Source organism: Ambystoma mexicanum, chromosome 1q (assembly GCF_040938575.1).
Source record: "Ambystoma mexicanum isolate Mex_15411 chromosome 1q, UKY_AmexF1_1, whole genome shotgun sequence".
NCBI classification, from domain to species: Eukaryota; Metazoa; Chordata; class Amphibia; order Caudata; family Ambystomatidae; genus Ambystoma; species Ambystoma mexicanum.
Genome location: NC_090922.1, coordinates 517,052,823 through 517,076,138, shown reverse-complemented (window position 1 = coordinate 517,076,138; position 23,316 = coordinate 517,052,823). Strand labels below are relative to the sequence as shown.

General features: G+C 46.9%; 1 protein-coding gene across 1 annotated transcript in view; it reads left to right on the top strand.

Annotated features, from left to right (window-relative positions):
* Positions 1 to 23,082, top strand: part of CD79A (CD79a molecule) — a 172,268-nt gene extending 149,186 nt beyond the window's left edge. The window contains exon 5 of the mRNA XM_069640912.1: positions 8,254 to 23,082. Within this exon, the coding sequence (XP_069497013.1) occupies positions 8,254 to 8,367 (114 nt within the window). The 3' untranslated portion in view covers positions 8,368 to 23,082. The remainder of the gene's footprint in view (positions 1 to 8,253) is intronic.
* The last annotated feature ends 234 nt before the right edge of the window (positions 23,083 to 23,316 follow it).

Below are 23,316 nucleotides of genomic sequence, written 5' to 3'. Positions count from 1 at the left end.
TAAGGGAAAAAGAAGGCAATCCAGGAGCAGTCCGGGTCAATACCGTAGCGATCTGTAAATAGTGCCAAAAGAGGATAAGGAGTAACAATCCAGAAGTCAGGTGAGGGTCGGAACCAGGGAATCAGATGAGGATTTCGTGACAAGGGTTTCACAAAGAAAAATGGACGTAACCGCAATAGCAAGAATCACTAATTAGCAGCAACGAGCCCTTTGGTAGGCAACGGTTTTAAACCTGTATGTGGGTGTGTCTTGCTGTACGTCTTCCACGTATGAGATGTGTCAGCTGAGACGGGTTCCGCCGTAGCTTGTGCAGGCGCCATGGCAACCTGTACCTGCTCCACAAAGGAGCTTGCAAATGAGACGTACTCCGCAGGGAAGCCTGAAGTGTAACACCCTCCATGGAATAACATTCATCAAGTTGACTTTGCCTAAAAAAGCAAGTAAAACATGTAAGAAAACGTCCATGTTCCAATGCCCCTTACCAGGTCCCCAATATTGTATGCACATATTCATACCCATTCACTCGCAGTCACTCAGCCAGTGGTGGCTAGTGAATGTTTTAATTGAAGGGGCATAAATAAATATGCCAGAGTGACCGAGCAGAGCAAGGGAGCCCAATCCATCCAAAGGTGATTTGGGGGTGTCCCCCCAGATAAATATTTGAATAATGGGTTAAACTGGTCCATTAAGCAGCATACTTTCTGTGAAAAATTGCATCAAAAGCAAGAGCTTTTGCAATTGTTTTGTAGGGTAACTCCAATGCAAAAATCCAATAGATGCAAGTCGCTAACAGTGAACAGGAGCATTAATGCTTTAATGAATGTAATGCTTTGCCATTAAAAACGTAATACCACAGTGGGAAACCATGTCGAAACTGGCTGCACAATGTAGGCCAGTATAGACATGTAATAACACTAATGTTTGCTTTAGCCTTTATGATGGCCAGAAACAAAATGCCATGCCACAGTAAGCTATGCCTAAATTGGCTGCACCAAAATGCTGTTCTAACCACATAATAACAGTAATCATGATTACTTTATCACAGATGGCCAGAAAAATATGCAATGCCACAGTAAGAAAAGGCTAGACTGGATGCACCCACATGCCAGCCTAGCCATGTAATAAATGTTATGATACCTACGTTATTATAGATGCCCAGAGAAAAATATGCCATGCTACAGTAAGAAACGGCTAGACTGGCTGCACCCAAATGCCAGTCTAGCTATCACGCTTACTTTAGCAAAGAAGCCCAGTAAAGAAAATACCATGCCAAAGTAAGAAATGACTAGTCTGGCTGCCGCACAATGCCAGTCTAGCCACTAATAACACATACCAATCTTGCTTTACCATGGATGCCCCTTAAAAGTAAGTTTTAGCATATGCCCCTTCCCACCTTATATCCCCTCTCACTCCCACCCACTCTTCAACCCCCAAAATCAGCTTCTCTGTCCAGTATTAACTCATGCACACACATTCACACAGCATTCACTAACTCATTTACACATGCAGCCATTCATCATACAATCACACAAACACACACCCAGCCAACCATACATTATACACTCACTCCACCACACACATTACAACATATACATATACACACACCCTTGCATGAATGCACCCACACATTTACAGAAAATACATTTTTCACACTTTTTTCACTGAATCCGTCGCTCTGAGGGACTCCTCGGAAGGCAGTCCTCTGGCCCCTTTATCCATGCAGCAGGAACCAGCTCTGGTTCCAGTTATGCACAGAGCAGAGGAGCAGGAGGGCTCCATCTCACCCCAACCAGAAGCATCTTCATAGGGGAGGAGGGCCTTCGGACTTCAAAAATGAAATAATTTCTTTTTGAGGTCACTCTCACTTCAGTACTGTAACAGAAATATGTTTTCTGAAGTCAGAATTACTTAAAAAAGAAATTATTTCTTTTTGAAGTCCTAGGGCGGCCCCCCTAGGAGATGTGGTGACCCTAACTCCCTGCAATGCGGGGTTTGCGGGGAGCCCCGCTTCACCAAGGCAAAGAGGCCTCGTAATGTCAAGCACAAAGAGTTTGTCAGGCGTTCATCGTGACAGGAGACAGAATCCCTGCTTGTTTCAACCAGAGGTCTACCCTGGTCCCTCCCACAAGCTGTACACGCCTCTCAAGCAGTACAAGCAGCCACAGGCCCAAAAGGATTGACCCCCCACCCTCCCCTGCCACAACTCAACAGGTGTGAGGTGGCAACAGAAGTTCGCTTGCAGAGTGATGCTGCAACCCTGTCAGGGGTTCTTCAGGATGAAATGAGAAGCAGAAAATATAGAAGGGGGTTGGATTTCTCAGAGAGCACCATGATGCTGGGTACACCACCCCATGTTCTTTCATGGGTGTGCGTCAGCTGTCGGAAATTGGAGAGAAGCATGCTGGCAGTGAGAGAAAAAGGCGTTTGAGTGGGGGTGCTATGATGGACAGTCCAATAACACTTCTAGCTCGAATTTGCATTCTCTCTGTCCTCTTGCTAGGTAAATAGGGATCCCATCCCAGGTTCATTACACAGCCCTGTGCAGCAGCTACATGATGAGACCTGGGCAAGAGCAGGCATGGGGTGTTCATGTTATTTTAAGGGCTAGTCTTCCAAGGGTACGCAGGGGCTGTCAGCAATTAGTATATGCACAAGGAATGAGCTGTCCCCACAGGGGGTCAACTAAAGTCAGGAAGGTACCACCCCACACGTTAACAGCTATTATGCACTACACAAATGAGATTGGCTGCTTACTGGTGTAGGATGGGGTGGAGTGATGTGTGCTCTGATATTTACGAATTTAGACAATTTGGTATGGTTTCTCTGCTGAGTATCAGAGAATTGTGTTTGCGTCGTTTTGACACTAGTCCCAAAAGTTAGTATAAGGTACATGTTTTGGAAAAGTGGGCTCCCTTTGGTTGCCTGGTCATTTACTACCTTCTTGTGACACAAGGGCTCCCAATTTAGGGGGATTGCTCTGCTTTCTAAAGCTTTAGAATGGAAGGTTCAATGTATGCAAATTAGGGATAGTTCAGCCGTTTAAACCCGGACTGTGTAGGGTGCAGGATAAGTGAATTAGGGGCATAGTTCTGCTGACTAAAGCATGGCAACGTACGTTGCAGGATGCGAATTTCAGGGGAGAAGCACTGCTGTTTTAGATACACACACAGCTCTGTACTGCATACTAGCCTCCATCTCAACCTGCAGCATCCCTTCCACTGCTAAATATTACACATCTCTGCACATGCGTCTTGACCCAGATCTACAGCATCACACTGCTGCTCCAGTACTACATAACAGATATCTCTGCCAATCAAACGCGATCAAAGCCCGCAGAATAGCCTGCTGTGTCAGTATTAAGTACGCAGCCCTGCCAAAATTCCTCAATCGCGATCTGCAGCAGCTGCTATTGCTCCAGTACTACGTAACCCACAGCTCCCCCAATCCACCTCATCCCTGACCTACATCATCACACTGCTGCCCTGGTTCCACGTTGCGCAACAGCTCTGCCAATCCACCTCATCCCTGACCTACAGCATCACACTGCTGCCCTGGTTCCACGTTGCGCAACAGCTCTGCCAATCCACCTCATCCCTGACCTACAGCATCACACTGCTGCCCTGGTTCCACGTTGCGCAACAGCTCTGCCAATCCACCTCATCCCTGACCTACAGCATCACACTGCTGCCCTGGTTCCAAGTTGTGCAACAGCTCTGCCAATCCACCTCAGTCAAGACCTTCAACATCACACTCCTGTTCCACAGCTTTTACAATATAGTTCAATCCTACTCTGCAGCATCAAACCGCTGTTTCAGTACTAAATTACACAGAATCAGTAAAAAGCTCACAGGTAGTGTATATGGCATTATGTTGTGAGAATCTTTATTTATTTATTTATTTTTAAATGTATTGTTACAGTTGAAAACAGAGTTCAACATTTCAATGCAGAAACACAAGAATGTAACACACCCAATAATTGAGTGGAAGCAGATATAAGAAAGAAGATCCGTATTTTACAACGATTAAAACAATTTTCCATGATGAAATCAAGTCTAGGGGCCTCATTACACGGTAGGCGGTAAGGGTTTACCGGTACCAGTATTTTACCGGTACCGGTAAATCCTTACCGCCTTACTACGAGGTCCCTTTGCGGGTTGGGGAATTTAACGCCTGCTTTTTGCAGGCGTTAAAAACCAACCCGTAAAGGGACCAGTGGAGCTAATTACGGTACCGCAATTTGCGGTGCCGTAATTAGCGCCTTCCCCATTCCCATTATGCCCTATGGGGCAAAAATGGGAATGGGGAAGGGCAATGGAGGAAGGAGGAATTACCGCCCCGCCAACCTTGGAATAGGGCGGTAATTCCCCTTTCCTCCAAGGCGGTACCGGTAAATTACCGGCATGAACCATGGCGCTAGTAGCGCCATGGTTTACCGCCTACTGTGTAATGAGGCCCTAGGTCTAGCAATGTAAAAACTCTAAAATATCATTGTTGCTAGAATCACAGATATACCCATTAAAAATCTTTCACCATAAAACCTCAGGAGATAAAACTCTGTAATCCTTAAAAAAGTGTTGTAAAAATAACTGTCTTTGCTAGAGCTAAAAACGGACAGTGGCCCACCAAGTGTTTCGAGCTGGTTCTGAATTTTACAGTATCGCCAAGTTCTTTCTGCCAACAGACTTTTGTGCTCAGTACCTCTTTAGTCGGCCATAAATTAAAATGAAACCTTAAAAACATAGCTCTATGTTTAGCAGACGGAAATTTCATCAGATAAGCAGCCGTTTGATTAAAAGTTTTCCACTCAAAGTTGGCATTCTTAAAAGTATTGCACTGCTGCCAAGGTAAGTCTCCAATCATAAAGCCACATTTTTAATATAGCGAGATCGAAGTTATTTTGTACTGCAAAAATAAATATGCACTGATTATGCACTCACTTTGCACTGCAAAAATACACTTTTCACATTTCCATGAATCAGGGTTTGTGTTGGCAGTGCAAAATCACTTTTCAGCAGTGCAAAATCACTTTGAACTGTGCAAAAAAAATCCATGAATCAGGCCCAATAACTTTACCAGGCATATGAGGCATTTGCTGGCATGAAATGGCAGTGTTTCATGAATTTGAAGCTTTGGCATTTGATAGCAGCTCCTCGACTTACCTTGACAATACTTGGGCACTGGCCTTGGCATATGTGGGCAGCATCAGGCAAGGTAAGGTTATGCCTTGCATGTGCTGACTATACCTTACATGTGAGACTTTAACTAACGACCATAAACTAGCAGTATCTGTGTATAGGAGATACACACATCATTCACACAGGAAATATGAACACATCATTCAAACACGTGAGGCTGCGTTTAGTATATTTACAACCGTGAAGCAGGCACAGTGAGCGAAAACGTGGTTGTAGTCCCTCCTGAGTGGAAACCTACCAATAGTACTGGTTAATTGGCCATGGTCTTTCTCAGCTGTGGGGCGCCCACATTGTTGTAAATGTGTTTAATATATGATTAGTATACCTGTCGGGCAAGATTTACTGTCACAAAATTGCAGTAACAGACCAGTTGAGGCTATACTGCCATGGCCGTGAATACAAAATATTGCAGCAAAAATGCCGTGGTTTTTTGCGCCACAATAATGTAAAGGATGCAGGGGACTCCCCCGCAATCCCGGGACCCATTATACCATTTAAGGGGAGTGGAGGACACTCCCACAACCCCCCCCCCCCCTTAAATGTTATAATGGGGTACACCTTTATCGGGTCAAACCACAGCATTTTTGCCACCATTTTTTTTTACCAGCAACATTTTTGCAGCGGTTTTATTACCTGATACCCTCTGCCGGGTGCGCCCCTGGCACCCATGATATATCATAGCAGCAACCTTGTTAATGTGTGGTTGGTGACCAGCATAACATACTGTCTTCTCTTGTAACTAGTTGCTTTTAAAAAAATCTGTCTTACACTTAGTGTATTTCTCTTTTATCAGGAACATCACTTTTTAAGATGTTGCAAGGGTCAATGGTCATGTGAGTTTACTGCCTGTGATATTGCTAGGGTGAAAGTTCATATGATGTCCTCATTAGTGTCATATCAGTTCTGCTGCCCACGCCACTTTGGTGAACTGGCGTGCCTGTCTCCAAGCGGGGAGGCTTCTGGGTCCTTTTACATGGGTGCTCATCAGCTCCTGGGGCAATAAGGGCTCTGATTCATGGGCCTGTTTCCCTCCTGGCTTCCTGATTTGTGATTGGTCTTGTTGCCCTGGTTCTCCCCCGCCCCATGCGAGTGAGTATGCCTCCCTCCTCCTTATTCCCAGGGGTTATGTGGTGTGTTGCCTCATCCTTTGGACCAGCCCCTTGTGGCCCTCCATATTAAGATCAGGCAGGAGGAGCATGGCTGCTTCCAAATCCATTACCCCAGTAGCCAAGATCACAGGGAATTTTCTCTGTTGTGTGTTAGTGCTTGGGGTCTCAAAACCTCCTGTGGTCCATGGGTGTAATTTTAAGGGGGGGGGGGGAGACAGGGAGTTTGTCCCCCTCCAACTTTTGTGACACTTCATTTTGTCCCACACATTTGGCAGGGTTCCCTTTCATCTAGATTGGCCTGCCAAGCAATTACAGAAATGGGAAAGGCCATATGCAAATCAGATGTGGTGCCACCCCAAAAGAAGCTGTCTAGCCCCAACTGCTTGGAACGCCATGGGGATTTCAGCTGAATTACCACCAGCGCAATTCCATTGATGTTGCTGATTTACAGCAGTAAAGCAGCAAATTTACCTCCAACATTCTGCTGCAGGTGAATACTCCACTTCACCACGGTAATTGTAGTACAGCAGTGAGGTAATGCTGCGGTAACGGAATTACAGCTCCATTACCACGCTTTTTTACAGCACTGCCGTACTTGTAATGATGCCATAATTGTAAACCTTCCAGCCATCACCTCTTTTGTATTGTTAATTGCAAAAAAAAATTTCTGTGCACTTTTTCGATTTTAAATAAACAGTGAGGTGGTTTAGAAATGTACCCCGATTTTAGTGGTGAAATTGGGAAGAAGGCGCCCAGTCTCTGAAATATTCTGTCGCCAAGTGGTTTTAGTATGAATGAAGGGAGAGGGAGTGATTCAAACTCATCTCATAGCTTGCGCCAAAAAAGCAGCAGTCCAAACCACAAAGGGCACTTGAATGTGTGCATCATGCATGCACACGCTCAAATGCACCTTTTTTCTCACCTTTGCATATTTGCGCAGTTCAGGGGGAGTTTCTATGCATTTAATAGTGCATCCAGAATTCACAGACGGGATGCACTTTTAAATGTGCCAGGATCAGGCGGACTCCCCTGTTCCTGTTTGGATGCGAAAATCATGAAAGGGTCCTCTATGACCCTGTCATGCATTTTCCTTTAAGTGTGGCAGCTGTGGTTTACATCTTCAAGTGTTAAATGATGAATTAACTTGTGAATTGTACTGAGGAGCTACCAATGTAAATCCGGTGTTACATGGACACAGCCGTCACACAATTCCATGTAAGCAAATCATTCCTTAAATAGAGTTTACACTTACAAAAAGACTTGCACAAAAGAAACACGATTTTTTGAAGGAGAAAAGGTAATTGCCTGACAATTTCATGGCAGGACATTTTCTAAAGCAGTGATAAGGTGTTTGAAAGAGCAAATGGGACATCAAGAGCAGATATGTTTCACCTGGGAAACCTGAGAGCTCTTAACTTTTAGTGAGCGGTGAAAATCAGGCTGAAATGGTAGTTTGGGAAGCAATGATATGGTAAAGGGGCTTTGCCCTTTTCATGTAACTGGTTTGCCTGTGCTGGGCCTTCACTTGAAAACCTAGAGGGGAGACAAATACACCTCTACTTTGCCTTTTGCGAAAATATACATCAATTCAAGCAATTATCCATTCTACTTGGGCTTAATTTGCCTAATGTCTTTCTTTGTAAATATTTATCATGTACTTTTCAAACTACCGTCTTCTGAAATCCCTGACAACCCAATGCAATTTGAGGACATTCCAATGGCATTTAGGCAATTTACAAATGTCAAACAACATAACATGTACTGCAGGAGGCACTTAGTGTGTTGCATTTTCCATCACCAACATTGTAAGATGTTGGCCAAATCACCACATCTCTTTGCCTCAAATTAGCAATCGACGGGCTTCAGATAAGGCCAACTTGCCACCCTAACCCACCCTCCCAACAAAATAAATCAGCATGTTTAACATTTGTCATTCGTTTTCTTGTCAGGGTCTGAACCTGGGAGACTGCTCCATGTATGAAGACATCTCAAGAGGCCTCCAATCTACCTACCAGGACGTGGTCAGCGCCAGACTGCCTGACATCCAGCTGGAGAAGCCTTGAAAGGATAAGGATGGCTGTCTCTGGTCTACTCTCAGCTCATAGACAAGGCCTCGCTTCCTCTGTGCTCCTTGTCCAACTCCTTGCTTACTCTGTGCCCCCTTCCATCATGTAATGTTTCCACCAATTTTCTTTTTTGTATTTACACCTTTATTTTATTGGCAATTTGGAGAGTACATCAGAGAGCTTATGGAATCATACAAATATAGTTTATACACAGATAATCATAGCTTCACATAACAGTGGACTAGCCACAGCCTTTGTGTTAAACAGCACTGACATTATTACATCTGTTATACATTGCAATCCAATGTCATACTACTATGCGGTTGCATCTTTAGCAAAGTAGGTGCGATATTCAGCCCAAATATCCCTGGGTCTAGCTGTAGGGGGCAGTGTGCTCACATATTGGCCCTTGTTTTCCTGAGCCCAGGTCAGTGCTAGCATCCATTCCTTCTCCCTTGTTTTTTTGTATCTTTCAACTTCAGAAGGATGGTTCTTTTGGCCATCATGGAACCCATATTTAGTGCTCCAAGTGGGTTCCGTTCCAGCGAGGAGCTCACCACCATGGAAATGGTATCTAAGATTTTGTCCCAAAATTCTCTTAAATGTCAGCACTCCCGGAACATATGTAAGTGGTCAGCTGGGGCATGTTGGCACCTGGAGCAGGCATGCTCCATAGGTTGGAACATTCTGGTTACTCTGGCGGGTGTATAATATAGTCTGTTTAGTATTTTAAATTGCATGAACTTAAACCAAAAATGTAGGCATACCCTCCTGGTGTCGGTGCACATGTGTAGCCACTGGGCGTGTGTGAGATCCATACCCATTTCTTCCAACCAACGAATGCGTGCTCGTAAAGTTCGGGGAACCATTTTGTCCAGTATAATTTTATAGAGGGTAGAGAGGATGTGTCTGCAATCCCTAGAGTTGGCTATATATGCCAGCACAGGCGTCTCAGGGGTTTCGCAGGGATATTCTGGCCATCTGGTTGCCACTTCTGAACGGATCCTGTAGTATTGGAGCAGCTCCCCTCCGGTACCCCCATGCCCAGGTCTCCATGCAGTAGGTGTAATGAATTTCCCATCAGTGAATAAATCCGCTAGTGCTCTATAGCCCAACCTCTCCCATCCCAATTGTACTGCTCCGTCCCACATTGGTCCTAGTTCTGGGAACTTCCACAATGAGAGCCATCGGTAAAGTGGCCGATCAGCCCCTGTAGGGGCAAATATTGCCCGCCATGCTCTTATCGTGGAGGTAACTGGGTCGTATGGGCAGTCATCTTTGTAGTGTTGGTCCAGTAGTAATGTTTTACTGTCAGAGCATCCTGCTGCTAGTGTTTCTAACTTGAAACGGAGTGGGGACCGCTCCATCACATACCAAAATGTGGCAAATTGTGCCTGGCCAGCTATCCAATATAGTTCCAGGTGTGGGGCTGAGAACCCTCCCTTCTCATATGAGAAAGTCATCTCTGCCCATTTCTTTCGGACCGCTCCAGAGTGCCACAAGAATTGTGTGAAGAGTCCATGCATCTTGGGGAAGTAGGACTTCCCCGGCCATATTGGGTCATTTATAAACATCTATAACATCTTGGGTAGCAGTGTCATTTTGATCAGGGAGAGTTTGACAGCGGCGGAGAGCGGGAGAGATTTCCATCTATGAAGTTTTTTTTCCACATGAGTCCTGGTTGCGCAATAATTGTCATGAAGCAAGGAGGTCTGTGTTCTGGAAATCACCACCTCTAGGTATTTAATGTGGTCGGGAGACCACTGGAGAGGGAAGGCACCACTGCTTTCGTGTGTATTATCTGTAAGTGTGAATATCAGTGATTTGGAAAAATTAATTGTGAAACCGGAGAATTCCCCAATTTGTTTAATATCCTGAAGGATAGGGTCCAGGATAATGTGACGGTCCCTGACATACAGCATCACATTGTCAACAGATAGAGGGATTATTTCGGAAGGGCCAACCAACCAGACGCCACGTCGCCCGTGGCGCTCTCTGATGAAATCCGCCATGGGTTCAATGGCAAGAGCAAAAAGGATAGGGGAGAGAGGGCAACCCTGCCTCTCCCCAGTTGGAATTGTTCAGATGTGCAAGAGTTCACTAGTACTCTGACCAGTGGCTGTGTATATAGTCATTTAATGTATCATATCATGGCCGGACCTATACCCAGCTTTTCCACTGTCACTAGCAAATATTCCCATGATACCATATCGAAGGCTTTTTGAGGATTGATAGTCACCTCCACAGTCTTAGCCTCAGGATCTATTCTGGCCATGATATCAAACAGCCGTCTAACATTGAGCCCTGTGGATCTTCCAGGGATGAACCCAGCCTGATCTGTGTGGACAAGATGTGGCATCAGTGGGAGAAGGACCTTAGCATAGATTTTGGTGTCACAGTTCATGAGCGATAGGGGACTATAGGAGCCACACTCATTGCTAGGCTTGTCTGGTTTTAGGAGAACTGTGATCACAGGTTCCTGAAGTGACTCTGGCGGGTGCGAATTATGAAGAGACTCCTCCCACACCCAATATTTTAACAGTTTCCTCCCCCCATTTCCCCAGAACTGTGCAGCTGGTGCACAACCATACTGCAAGGCTCTTTATAGCACCCGGGTCCTGCCCCCCCCACTGCCACCCCCAACCCTGCAGTGTACTGACCTCCTCTCTGCTCGCCCCAACTGCCCCCCGTTCCAACTGGGCCCAAGGGGGCATATCTCCCTCAATTCACACAAAGCAAATGTAATGGGGCTCACTGTTGCCACACGGCACTTAACAATTTACTTGGGAAGTCACATCTATTATGTAAAGAGTAATGAGGCGCTGAATATGCATATTTTACTACTATCAACTCGTGTTAAACCTGGGATCATCGACCGTGATACTAGAGAATGAGATCTATTAGTCGATATATTCCCCTCAGCAGGATCCACAATGGGATTGATTATGGGGATCTGCGCTTCAATAAACTTCACAGCTTCACTCAGGACTGTGAAAAAATAGAGAGTGCCCCAAACTGGAGCTTCAGTCACGCCAGGAACAACATAGCGTATTGGATGTTACGCTCACACAGAATTTTCTTTACAACGATAATCTGTTGGTGCTCCTGTTGCAGAGGGTTACAGAAAAGGCTGGGAACATACAGATGGTTTGGGATCCTTTCGCAGCAGATGTCTCCATAACTCAATATTTTCACAATGATGGGCCTGGGGACGTCCCTGGTGGGCCCGTTCCATAACGAAGAAGGCGGAACTACCTGGGTGCCCCAGAAGGTCTTTGAGCAGGATTGCCACAGCCAGTTCCATGTTTCAGGTTAGCGCGTCCTCTGGGACCCCGACTATTCTGATGTTATTTCTTCAAGAGCGCGATTCAAGATCATCGCTTTGCTTTTGACATATTTCATGTCTCTGGTGAGGGTAGCCCAAGTATTCTGGAGAGCATGCATATTGTCCTTAGTGTCCCCTATTGTGGCCTCTGCCTCAGTGATCCAAGCCCCCTCCTGAGCCAATTGGGAGCGCATGGATGCCACATTTGCCATTATATCGTCAACCTTCGCACAGCGGCAAATCCTTTCGCCATTGCTTCCATCATGCTTGTCAGATTTGGTGAGGGTGAGGGCCCGGTGGTCAAAAGGGCCGGGTCAATCTGGGCCTGACTTGATTGCCCCTGATCGCACCTGGGAGTGGATCTTGTGAATTTGTCCATAGCACAGGATTTTTTCCCCCACCTGATCCTTTCGTCATGGTGAATAATAGGGATCCAGTTCAGAGGTTTAAGCACCCAGTATGGTCAGGGCCAGGGTCTGTTCTCAGGCTAAGAGGTACCTGGTCGCCTTTCTCACTATGGGGGAGCAATTCTGCTGCAAAAGGTGATTTATGGCACCACTTCAGGGTCCCAATGGCAGGTGACTTACAAGCTCATCGGGCCACCACAGTTATAGTATTCCCACTTCACCCCTTTTAGTATTGGAATGAGCACAAGGGGGCCAGGGGTGTCCAAGGGGCATCCAGCATGATCCTCACTCCTGCTATCAGGTAACTCAAGATTGGTTCTGGATGACAATAGTCCTCCCACACCCCAGGACCCACTGCATACGTGAGGCAGGAGGCAGCTATTCCCACCTGTATGGGTGCTTCAGTTCTAGGAACATCCTTCCAGCCTTGAAAGTATAGATAATTCCTTCATGTTGAGGAAGCCCCCCCTTCCCGTTGGATGTTCATGTATTGCACTGGGGCTTAGTTATACAAGGGAGGGGGGGTTGTACACAGTTATACACAGTCACGTGGGCCTCCTCTGCCCTGTTGTTGCCGGCCTGCAAGGATCTGGGGCCCTAAATTTCTAAATTTGCCCAGGGGTAAGCTCTGTATGGCAGGGGATGGGGGTGCTCCTCACCTCAGCCTGCCGGTGTGTGGATAATGCTTCCTCTCCCTCAACGCTGGTCGGGCTACTGCCCACGGCACTATTCCGCTGCTGCAACATGTCTTTCCCTCCAGGGCTGCAGCGCTTGTGAAACATTGGGCTGTGTGTCCCTCACTCCAGGGCCGCAGTGGCAGCGAAACGTTGGGGGGGATGGGCGGGCCCACCTCATCAGCCGGAACTGAGGGCCAGGTGAGAGCATGCGACCCGGTGGGGACCTCTGGAGTCAGGCCACTTTGTCCCGTCAGTGATTATAGGTTGGCAGTGGGGGTTGCTCCGGCCACTCGATCAGCACAGCATAGGATGGCAATCAGGCCGGGCTACGTGGGTGCTCAATTTCACATGTATAACAGCCGCCCATCGCAGTTGGCTGTCCCCACAGCAGCCCGGGCAGCTAGAGGCATGTACTGCAGACCGCACATGCACTAGCGTCTGATATGCAGTTTCTTCTATTCGCAGCTACTAATATCTACGAATAGAGCCACTTCATTTTAAGATATCCGTGCGGTTGTGCGGAGCACTCGCACTATGCTGCCATTTCCTTTGGCTGCTCAACAGCGCCCCCTCCACCAATTTTCTAAGAGACTAACACCTGCCATTGCTTTGTGTTAGGTACTGTTATTGGAATAAGCATTGATGCAAATTACCCTGTACTGATGCTAAACACAGATATGCTTTACTATAGATGCGCAAATATGGCTGACAGCTAGCTGTGAGGTTTTTCTTTTTATATTTCCTGTTGCAAACGTTCATTTTACTGGGAGAGGAGTATAGCATGCTTAACCCGTTATTTACAGCCATTCACATGGATATACCTGTCATAGGTGGTGGCTACCCCAATCAGAGCCAAGCTCCTTCTGTACTCCTTTGTCCTGTTCTTGTGCATACTCTCTGTGCTTCCTTTTATTTCTCTGAACTTGAATCACTGCTGTGGGGACTGGGGATAGGCACCTATGCCACTTGTCCACAGGCACCTATGCCACTTGTCCACAGGCACTGAGAGGTTTGCTAGAGACCCCTGAAATCTAGACCTTACATGAAAATAGCCATTGGATATATTTTGACCCCTCTTAAGGGCAGTCCTAAGCTTTCCTTTCTTTGACCGCTGACTTGCTGTGGGTCATGGGGAATTGGCAGAGGGTACAAGTGACTATATTTCTAACCCGCTGCCCCCACAATCCTAAACTAAAAATGCCTGCTGGTACTTGTGGCAATCAATAGAAATTGAATACTTCTATGGAAAGGGCTAGTTACAGCTTTGTTAAAATTGACAGATTGACAGCGGTAAACTGGACAGGTGGAACTAGAACACATTGGTATGACATAACAGGACAAAGCACTCCCATGCTGCCTCCTCCTCGGCTACCCTGCTCCCTCATTCCTTCTCTGCCCCCCCTTGCGCTCCTTCCACACATTCGCAGGGTGTACCACTGATCTGTACCCCTCCCCGGAAGTCCTTCAAGGATGGCAACCTTCTCCACATTGCCACTCTTAACTCTTGCTCAGCTGTCAAACACTCCTCCGACATCTTCCGCCTTCTGGAAGAACTTGATCTTGATGTCCTCGGCCTCACCGAGACATGGTTCACGGCCAGCTCGGTCACAAGCTTTGACACACTCCTCCCCGATGGCTAAAAGTTCCTCTCCGCACCCAGGTCCAACTGCTCCGGAGGCGGTGTAGCCCTGATCTTCCCCGAGTGGATTCCCACCTCTGTCATTCCTACGCAGGCCTAGTCCTCTTTTGAATGCCTAGTCTGCAGGCTCTCTCTCTCTCCCCTAGCCATTCTCTTACTGTGGCTACTATCTATCGGCCACCTGGTCAGATTTCCCCTTTCCTCTCTGAGTGGGCGGACCTCTCCTCCTCACTCCTGGCCTCGACCACTCAACTCCTCCTTCTTGGAGACTTCAACATCCACCTGGATGCCTCCTGTCCTCCCTCTGGACTCTTCCGTGACCTCTGTGACTCTCTCTCACTCACTATTCTCCCCTCTGGTCCGTCTCACTCTGCAGGGCACACTCTGGATGTTCTGATCTCCTCATACCTTCCCCTTTCTGTCCCTCTCACCACTCCTCTCTCCTGGAGGGATCAACCAGCTCACCCTCTCTACCCCTCAGGCCAAGCCACTTCCATCACTGCCACTCACCTTCTCGGTCATCCAACCCATGAAGCGCGTATCAGTTGAGGCTTTCGCCGACATCTTCTCTGCTCCCCTCCCCGTTTGGCTGACTCTCACCCTGACACAGCCCTCTCCACGCTCCACTCTGTTATATCTGATACTCTTGATATCCTTGCCCCTGTCATGAGGATCTGCCTGAAGCCCAAAGCCAAGTGCAACTCCTGGTATGACTCAGACCTCGTCAACCTAAAACGCAAGTGCAGGGTGGCTCAGAGGAAATGGCGTGCTTCTTGTACACCCTCTGACAAACTGGCCTGCCGTCTGCTCCAAAGGCAATACCGGCTCTCTGTCCTCACCAAGAAGAGAGCTCATATCCAAGCCCACGTCTCGGCGGCATCTAACAATTCGGCTCCACTCTTTAAAATATTCAAGGAACCAATCCTGCCACAGTCTCTACCTCTCCTGTCCCTTCCCAGGCCCTCTACACGGCACTGGCCTCTCATTTTTTCTATAGAACTCAGGTCATCCTGTCCTAACTCTCCTCCTCTCCCGTCCCTGCCTATACTCCCTGCTCTTCTGCTGGCCCTTCTGCAGCCAACTCTCCTCCCTCCTTCTCTGCCTTTCCCCCGTTCTCCACTGATGAGATTTCTAGACAAGGCCGAAATATGAAGGTCTCGTCAAAACAGGTTCACCCTGTTCCTCCAAAACCATCAAGGACCACATTGACACCCTGGCTCCTGCCCTGGCTGACTTCTGCAACCACTCCTTCACCACTGGAGTCTTCCCATCCCCCCTGAAGCACTCCCTTGTGCACCCTTTTCTTAAGAAACCCTCTGACGATCCCTCCTGCCCAGCTAACTATCGCCATCAATCCCTTCATGGGCAACCTCCTGGAGAAACTGGCCATCTCCCAGCTTAATCTCCACACTCAATCTGTTGGCTGTCTTCATGACCATCAGTCTGACTTCATAGCTGCCAGAAGCACGGAAACTGCTCTCCTGAACATCCATGAAGACCTGCTCTCCAACCTTGACTCTAACACCCCATCTGTCCTCATCTTGCTTGATCTCTCTTCTGCCTTTGACACTGTCAACCATGCCATGCTTAATTGTCTCCATTATAACCTTGGTATCACCGGTCAGGCCCTGGCGTGGCTGACTTCCTTCTTCTCTGACCAACCCTCTGAAGTCCAACTTGGGTCCTTCCTCTCTGGTATCTTTTTCTCTACCTGTGGTGTCCCCCAGGGGTCTAACCTCTCTCCCTGGCTGTTCCATCAATACCTGGCACTCCTTGCCCACTGCATTACCGCTCTCTGCCTCAACTTTCAGTGCTATGTGGATGACACTCAGTTCATATTCAGTCTACCTTCGGCCACCTCTTCTCCGTCCCTCATCTCTGACTGTCTGTCGGCTATCCAGGAGTGGTGCGCCGCCAATGACCTCTGCCTTAATGCCAGTAAGACTGAGATTCTCCTCATCAGCACACCCACTCCCCCTTTCCTGTAGCTCTCTGGCTGGCCTCTCTTGGCCCTCTTCCTGCTCCCACCTGCAAGGCTAAAAACCTCGGGGTCATCTTTGACTCCACACTCTCTTTCTCTCTCCTCACATCTCTGATGTCTCTAAGAAGTCACACTACCAGCTGCATCTCCTCTGAGGTATTCTCCCCTTCCTCTCCTTCCCTCAGAAGCTCACACTCTTTAGAGCTCTGGTTGTCTCTAGGCTGGACTATTGTAACAGCCTCTTTCTAAATCTGCCTGCTTCCACTCCGGAAGCACCTTAAGACCCTCCTCTTTGCTTCTGCTTTCTCTCCCCTCTCTCCTGCTGATACTGATTCCTCAGGGTTATCTGGCCACCCTTCGGATCCCGGGCCCATACCCTGCCAGTTGCACACCTGCACTGCCTCCCTGGTACCCTGCACCCGGGGACTGTTTTCTGTATCCATACAGCCCCCCCACCAGCACTTATGTCTGCACCCATCATGCACTTGCCACCAGCTGGCCGTTCGTTTATTTATCTTGTTATTTATTATCCCATGAACTGCACTTTCCCCTCCACCTGCCCCCCCGCACTTTCCTTTTCCCCCCTTCCCTTGCACTTGAGCGATCTGAATGTCACCTGGCCTAGTAAAAGCGTTGTCTGTCTTCCCTCTGTTCCCCCTCCCTTGCCTCGCCGCGCCTTGAAACATCTGTGTATAGGCGCGTTATAAATGCCATATCTTATCATATCATAAAGTTACAGTATTAAAAAATGGCACAAAAATATTGAGAGGAGGTTTCAGTCCAGAAATTCATGAGATGTATAAAACATCATTCAGCAGGTCTTTTCGTTTACTTTCTTAGGTGCCAAGAATGTGCTTTCTGAGGTGGATCCAGAAACACAAGTTCTAAACAAGTCTTCTCACTTGCTTGCACTCACAAACTCACTCAAATATTTACTCACATTTTACGGCGTGTCCATTTCTTTTACAAAATCAAAGTCTCTCCACCCTTCTATTTTGGTTGTCAAAAAATGCCAGTCCCATGTGAAGTCTATGGAACAAATGCCCAGGCCTCATAGATATGTAACAGCTACAATTGCAATGCAACGCCATAAGCAATGTGAAATAGTAAAGATAACCAGAAGAGCTGTGCAACACTTATGAGGTTGACATTCAGACGATAAACTTTGCACAAAAAGATTTAGCAATGACGAGAGTCCTGACACAAGCTCTATGTGGGGCAAAACAAAAGAGGTGATGGCTGGATTGTTTAGAATAAATCTTAACCTCTGGCATTAGTGTGGGCAACCCTCCAGACCATCGTTCTTCACCTGCCAACTGCAAGCCATTACAGAAAGGGGAAGACCATATGCAAATCAGGCTTGGTTCCACCCTCAAAGAGGCAGTCCAGCCGGAACTGCTTGGTCAAATCCCTTCTACACAGGACCACAAGCATCCCCAAACATGTTTCAGCCTTGTTGGGCATCATCAGTGAGGGGTAGCTTGGGTCTATAGGCCCAGCAGGCATGGGACCCATGTGTGGGCAAGCTCTATGTGAAAATCAGCTAGAGCTTGATAACTCATTGGTAAAAAGATGAGAGGAAGGTGGACCCTGTGGATTAAAATCCCACAGAGAGTGAATTGGGCATTCAATATTACTAAAAGGAGGAACCACCCTTCTTGTTCTCAGTTATCATAGACAAAATCTAGGCCAAAGGCATGACAAGCACTCCCCCTCCAGAGCAATGGGAGGATAGTGAAGCATTGCAGGATTTTGGTCTAACTGCTGATCTTTAATCATGTCGATGAAAAAGGGTGAACATACTTGTCATTAGTATTTAAGAGGTTAGGAAGGACACTGTAGACTGATCTACCAAGCTCTTGAGGGAAAACTGCACTGCTAGGATGAGCTCTACTGATCAGCGACCTACAGGGGGAAAATAATGGGCCTCTGTCAGAACACCGCCCAACGAAATTACTGTTACTGCCACTTGGTCAGGTGGATATAACATGGGATTACAAGTGGTGGTAGCAATGTAGTCCCATTAATTTGGAGTTCATAGGCCTCCATCGAGGATTTCGGTGGAATTACCACTTGCGGAATCACTGCTGCGGTAATTTCACTGAGTTTGTAGATTTTTCAGCAGAAAGTAGGAGGATTTACTTCCAGCATGATGCTGGAGGTAAATCCCCCACTACAGGGCCAAACTTGTAGTATGGCGGAGCAGGGACCGCCACTTTTTTCCCACACTGCCATACTTGTAATGAATGTCTTTGACGTAAACTCACCGATCTCGCCAGATCTGCCTGCCACAATCCTGTGCAGAAAGGGAACATGTTGTTCCGAGGGATTTTGTATTCTTATTTTGGTAGCAGGCAATGGTCGAACTGTAAAAAAAAGTCTAACTATGTTCCCTTGCCCCACCCCTTCTACTCCTACACCAGCCGCCACAAACCCCACTCCTCAGCAACACATACTCAAGCCCCCCACAATGCAAACATCATACCTTCCTTTTCTTCTTTGCACCCCACACTGCTGTGTTTACAAAAGTACTATTAAGACAGAAGAGAACACAAGGAAAGAAAATGCAGCATTTAAATAATAACACCCATTAGTTGGTCATTGTCCCCCACAACATGTAGCTTTAAGAAGCCTCCCCCATTCCAATCACCCACCATTCCCACCTCTTAAAGAACCCGCCTAGGGTTATAGCTACACACCCCTGCCCATTACCTGTACAGACACTGTGTCTGCAGAAGTCCACGATTAATTGCAGAAGGCACATATCAGTGGCGAGAACAGGGCTTTGTGACTGCTTGGCAATGAGCGTTATGACTGAGGTACTCTATACAAAGGAAATGCACCAACCCCCCGTGGTCGAAGTGTACGAAAAGAAGTAGTGGAACTATGTTCCCTGCTGACTTGCACCCACTCCCCACAAAACCCATCATCACGTCCCCTCCCACAAACAATACACACCACCAAACACTTGCACCCGATGTTTAAGGGAACGTTCCGTGCAGTGCACTGAAAGGGCAAGTTTCAACTTCTTCCTACACTTTTCTTTTAAAACGGAACCGTTTCGGAAACTTCCTACACTTTTATTTTAAAACGAAACCATTCCGGAACGGTTTCTTTTTAAAATAAAAGTATAGGAGCTGTAAAAGGTCATTTAAAAAAGTAGAGGAGCACCGCTTCCGCTCACTTCGACCACTGCCAACCACACACCTGCAAGATAGCACAGCATGGTGTGACACTGGAGAATTACCCACAGGACCCAGTTTCAAATCCCCAGTAGAGAAGAAGTTACTAAATAAACAAAGGTGCCCATCACTGCCATTCTGCAACAGTGGTTACATAAAGTAAGGACATTATCACTGCTTTCCCCAAAACGTAAGGAAACGTTGTAGCCTTGAGTCCTCGCCCACTTTGACCTCTGCAAGAGCGATAGTTTGCATGGCGCAAGTAGGTAAGCCATACATGTAAACACAGAAAACAAAGAAGAAAATATATCCAATAAAAATATTTTAATGCATTCAATCCCTCAAGACACCTGCCAGGGTCTGGGGACCACTGAACCTTACAAGTTATTCTGCAGCGATCAGTAGTCAGAGGTCAGGACATGCTCAGCAGTCTGATCTGCATCCTTTCCATGCTTTATTTCTTCATAGACTCTAAGCAGAGCAAACGGCAGCCATCTTAGGTCTGTGCCTTCACTATACGGTTCCCAAGCATATCTCATAATGGTGTCTCGAGTTTTCATTCTGCCGATTTTCAACATCATTTTCTCCGTAGTGTGTTCACCACAGCCGTTTTCTCCGCATTTCATTTTGTGTAAAGTGGGGATTCGCCCCCAACCCCAATACAACTCACCCCCACCAACTGACCCTGACACCCACCACCCCCCAAAGACCCTACCCCAAACGCACAACACAAATATTTTTTTTAAACAAAAATGCGGTGAAAACGGCCACGGTGAAAACACCACGGCGAAAATGACAACTTTTAAACGAGACACCACAAAAACACGCTAAGTGTTCGTATTCAGTATTCAAGCAAAATCCAGGTTGTGATACTTTTTATTGGACTAATTGGAAACATTATGCTTAGGTGGCAGTTCCATTAGCTTTCGAAGTCAGAGAGACTTCTACGTCAGATGATGGTCACACAATAAAAGTGATTCGCATGAACATTATAAGCCTTTGGAAAGCTTAATGTACACACTGAGGGGCTCTCTTTATGTTCCTGTGGAATGCAACATATTTGGGAACTCCCTGAGTGTAACCACATAGAGCCGGGACATCCATCCTGAGAACCTCCTTCCATCAATACTCAGGAAACAGTCCACTCTAGTAAGACTCATTGGTGCCGCAACCCTCCGCCTTTCCAGGCCACCATCTCCCGCCTCTTCTGTGGAGCAACCTGGGCATAAGAGGGCAGCATGTCCAGCCGGGGAACATATGGCATTATATTGCTTTATCTAGAGCTGTCCTCATGGTCACTTTGAAAGAATAACCCTGCAAACAGGATGGCTATCAGTAAAAGGAAAAGTTACTCACCCCCAAAATGTTGGCTTCCTGGATCACCAATAAAACAATCGAAATGTTGCCGCCACCTCATAGGCGACCAGACTCCGGCTCACAGCCTAGGCTCACTCTGCTCTCATGTTGTGAGGTAGGCCTCCACACATGGCAATTGCTTGCCAGGCCATTCTAGCAACATGGCAACCTTCAATCTCACACAAAGGCAGTCACTTTCACAAGTCCTTTACAGCAGGGACGCCTTCCATCGGTGTGGCCTCTTAGCTTCAGGCAGATATGGGATTTCTGGAGGGCCGTGGTCTGACCTCGTTCTTTGGCAACACAGTCTATCATGGTATGTCATATGTCACTGGGGTGCAGGCCACACACCGCTGCCATTTGCATGGTCTCCAGCGACTCAGGTATTACCAAGAGGTTGCATCATCAGTTTCATAACCCAGTACGGCAATGGCGGACTGCAGGCACAGTTGCGCGGCAGTAGGCAACGCGCGTGGGTGTAAGGTGCACTGTGGGATGACTTATGTCATGTACTACATATGGAGGTATGCACACCCTGGTAGTTACAGGAGCCTGGGGAGTTCTGTATAGCGCTGCATAGGGCATGTGCATATCTTGTGGATGTAGATAGTGAGGCCCTGTTCAGTTCACTGTGCTGCAGGCTGAAGGTTTGCAAGCAATGAAGCACATTAGAGGTGCTCCCTGCTATTCATTGTATGTTGCCCTGCACCTTCCGCCCGCCAAGCATATGCATCGTCTTGTTCTAGAAGTATCTTGCTCACCAAGATGCAGACGCCTCGGTATGGAAATGCTTGTCCGCCTCCTCAGTGGATGACTGAATACATGAACAATGACGAGCTTGTTGGAAAAATCTGACTTCCTGCTGGAATGCTGGGAGCTTCGAGCCACCAGGGCATTTTCTTTCTCTTTATGTGTGTGAGCCTCTGCTACTGAATTGATGTGCTTTTATCCTTTTCCTGATTGCTTTTCCTCCTTTATGGTGTGGTGTGGTATGTTATATTGATTGTATATAGTGCTTGTTCACGTAAAAAGCCATCTTGGCGCTGAGGCACAAAACAGCAGATGGAATAGTCAGACTCCAATGCGCAACCAGGAATGGTGTATGTTGTTTAGGAAAATGGAGGACATAGTCCATAAATTGTAAGAATGCTGGGAGAGGTTTCTGCAAAAAAGTGTGCCCCCCTATTGAAAAGTACACCAAGCACCCCACACATTTATTGAACTCGGTTATTTATAACGCACTTAATCAGGGGTCAAGTCCTAAAAAAAGAAGCGGGGGGACTCATTAACAAACACAATTGGATGCAGCGTCGCCAGAAATGAGCATATCAAGGTGAAATATGCACAATTCATTGAATTGGTTTTGAATAACCACCCAAATTGCACGGAGCAAATGGGATTTTTCTTCATAAAATCAACACACACACAAAACCAAGAGAGGATATTTTCTTCTAATAGCGTTTTTGAAAACGTTTAAAGGTGTACATGTTTTAAACTCCAAGAACCAATACCAATATTCCTTGGAACATGCAGTACCGAAATGTGACATTTCACGTTTAGTTGTATGTTAATTTTCATCAGGTTATATAGTGCAGAGGTGAAGTGCCCGCCCAGTGAATCTAAAGACTGTGGTTCGAGCCCAGAGGTTGGTGTTAATTCATAAATTCAAAGAAGACACTCCATGTTTCTCATTTTTGCTGGGGGGGACTGAGTCCCCCCTCTGAAAAAAGTGGGTGGATTCCGTCCACCCACGTGTACCCTCGAATTGAGCCCTGCACTTAATACCGAAAGGTTTCTAAGCGTGGACCCGGGCATCGAACTTGTGTTGCTTCGCGTCTTGCTCCCACAGCGAGCGCGTTGCCCCTGAGCTATCCTCCCGAGAAGCAATGGGTTGCAGTAAAACTTTGAATTACTTTGTATAAAAGTGTAAGAGTCTGACTCTAGTCCTCTAGGAGAGTGAACTGTAATGTCAGTAGAGCTTATGAACCTGATGCTTTTTTTAAAATCATGATTAGTGTTATTATTTCAGCTCTTCCGCCTTAAACTGCTCTGCTTCCTTGTTTGGTCGTTTTGCAAATTGAGCTCTGTGTTTTTAAAGTGCAATGTTATTTTCAAACAAATAAAAATATATGTATACCAAAAAGGTTCCTTTGTCAGGTGGGCTGATTCCGATAGCAGGATGGGTGCCAGCGGATGGCGAGAAGCATGGGTGCACATGCCTATTACTAGAAAAGGATGCCAGGTGATACAAGAAGGGCACCTGGCTCAGACAACCCCAGCTCATGCCAGTCGGTTTCATCGCATGCTCAGGTAATCTGGCAGGTACAACGTTCATTCATCGCCCATTTTTTTGCAGATATTTTTGCCGAAAAATGTCGG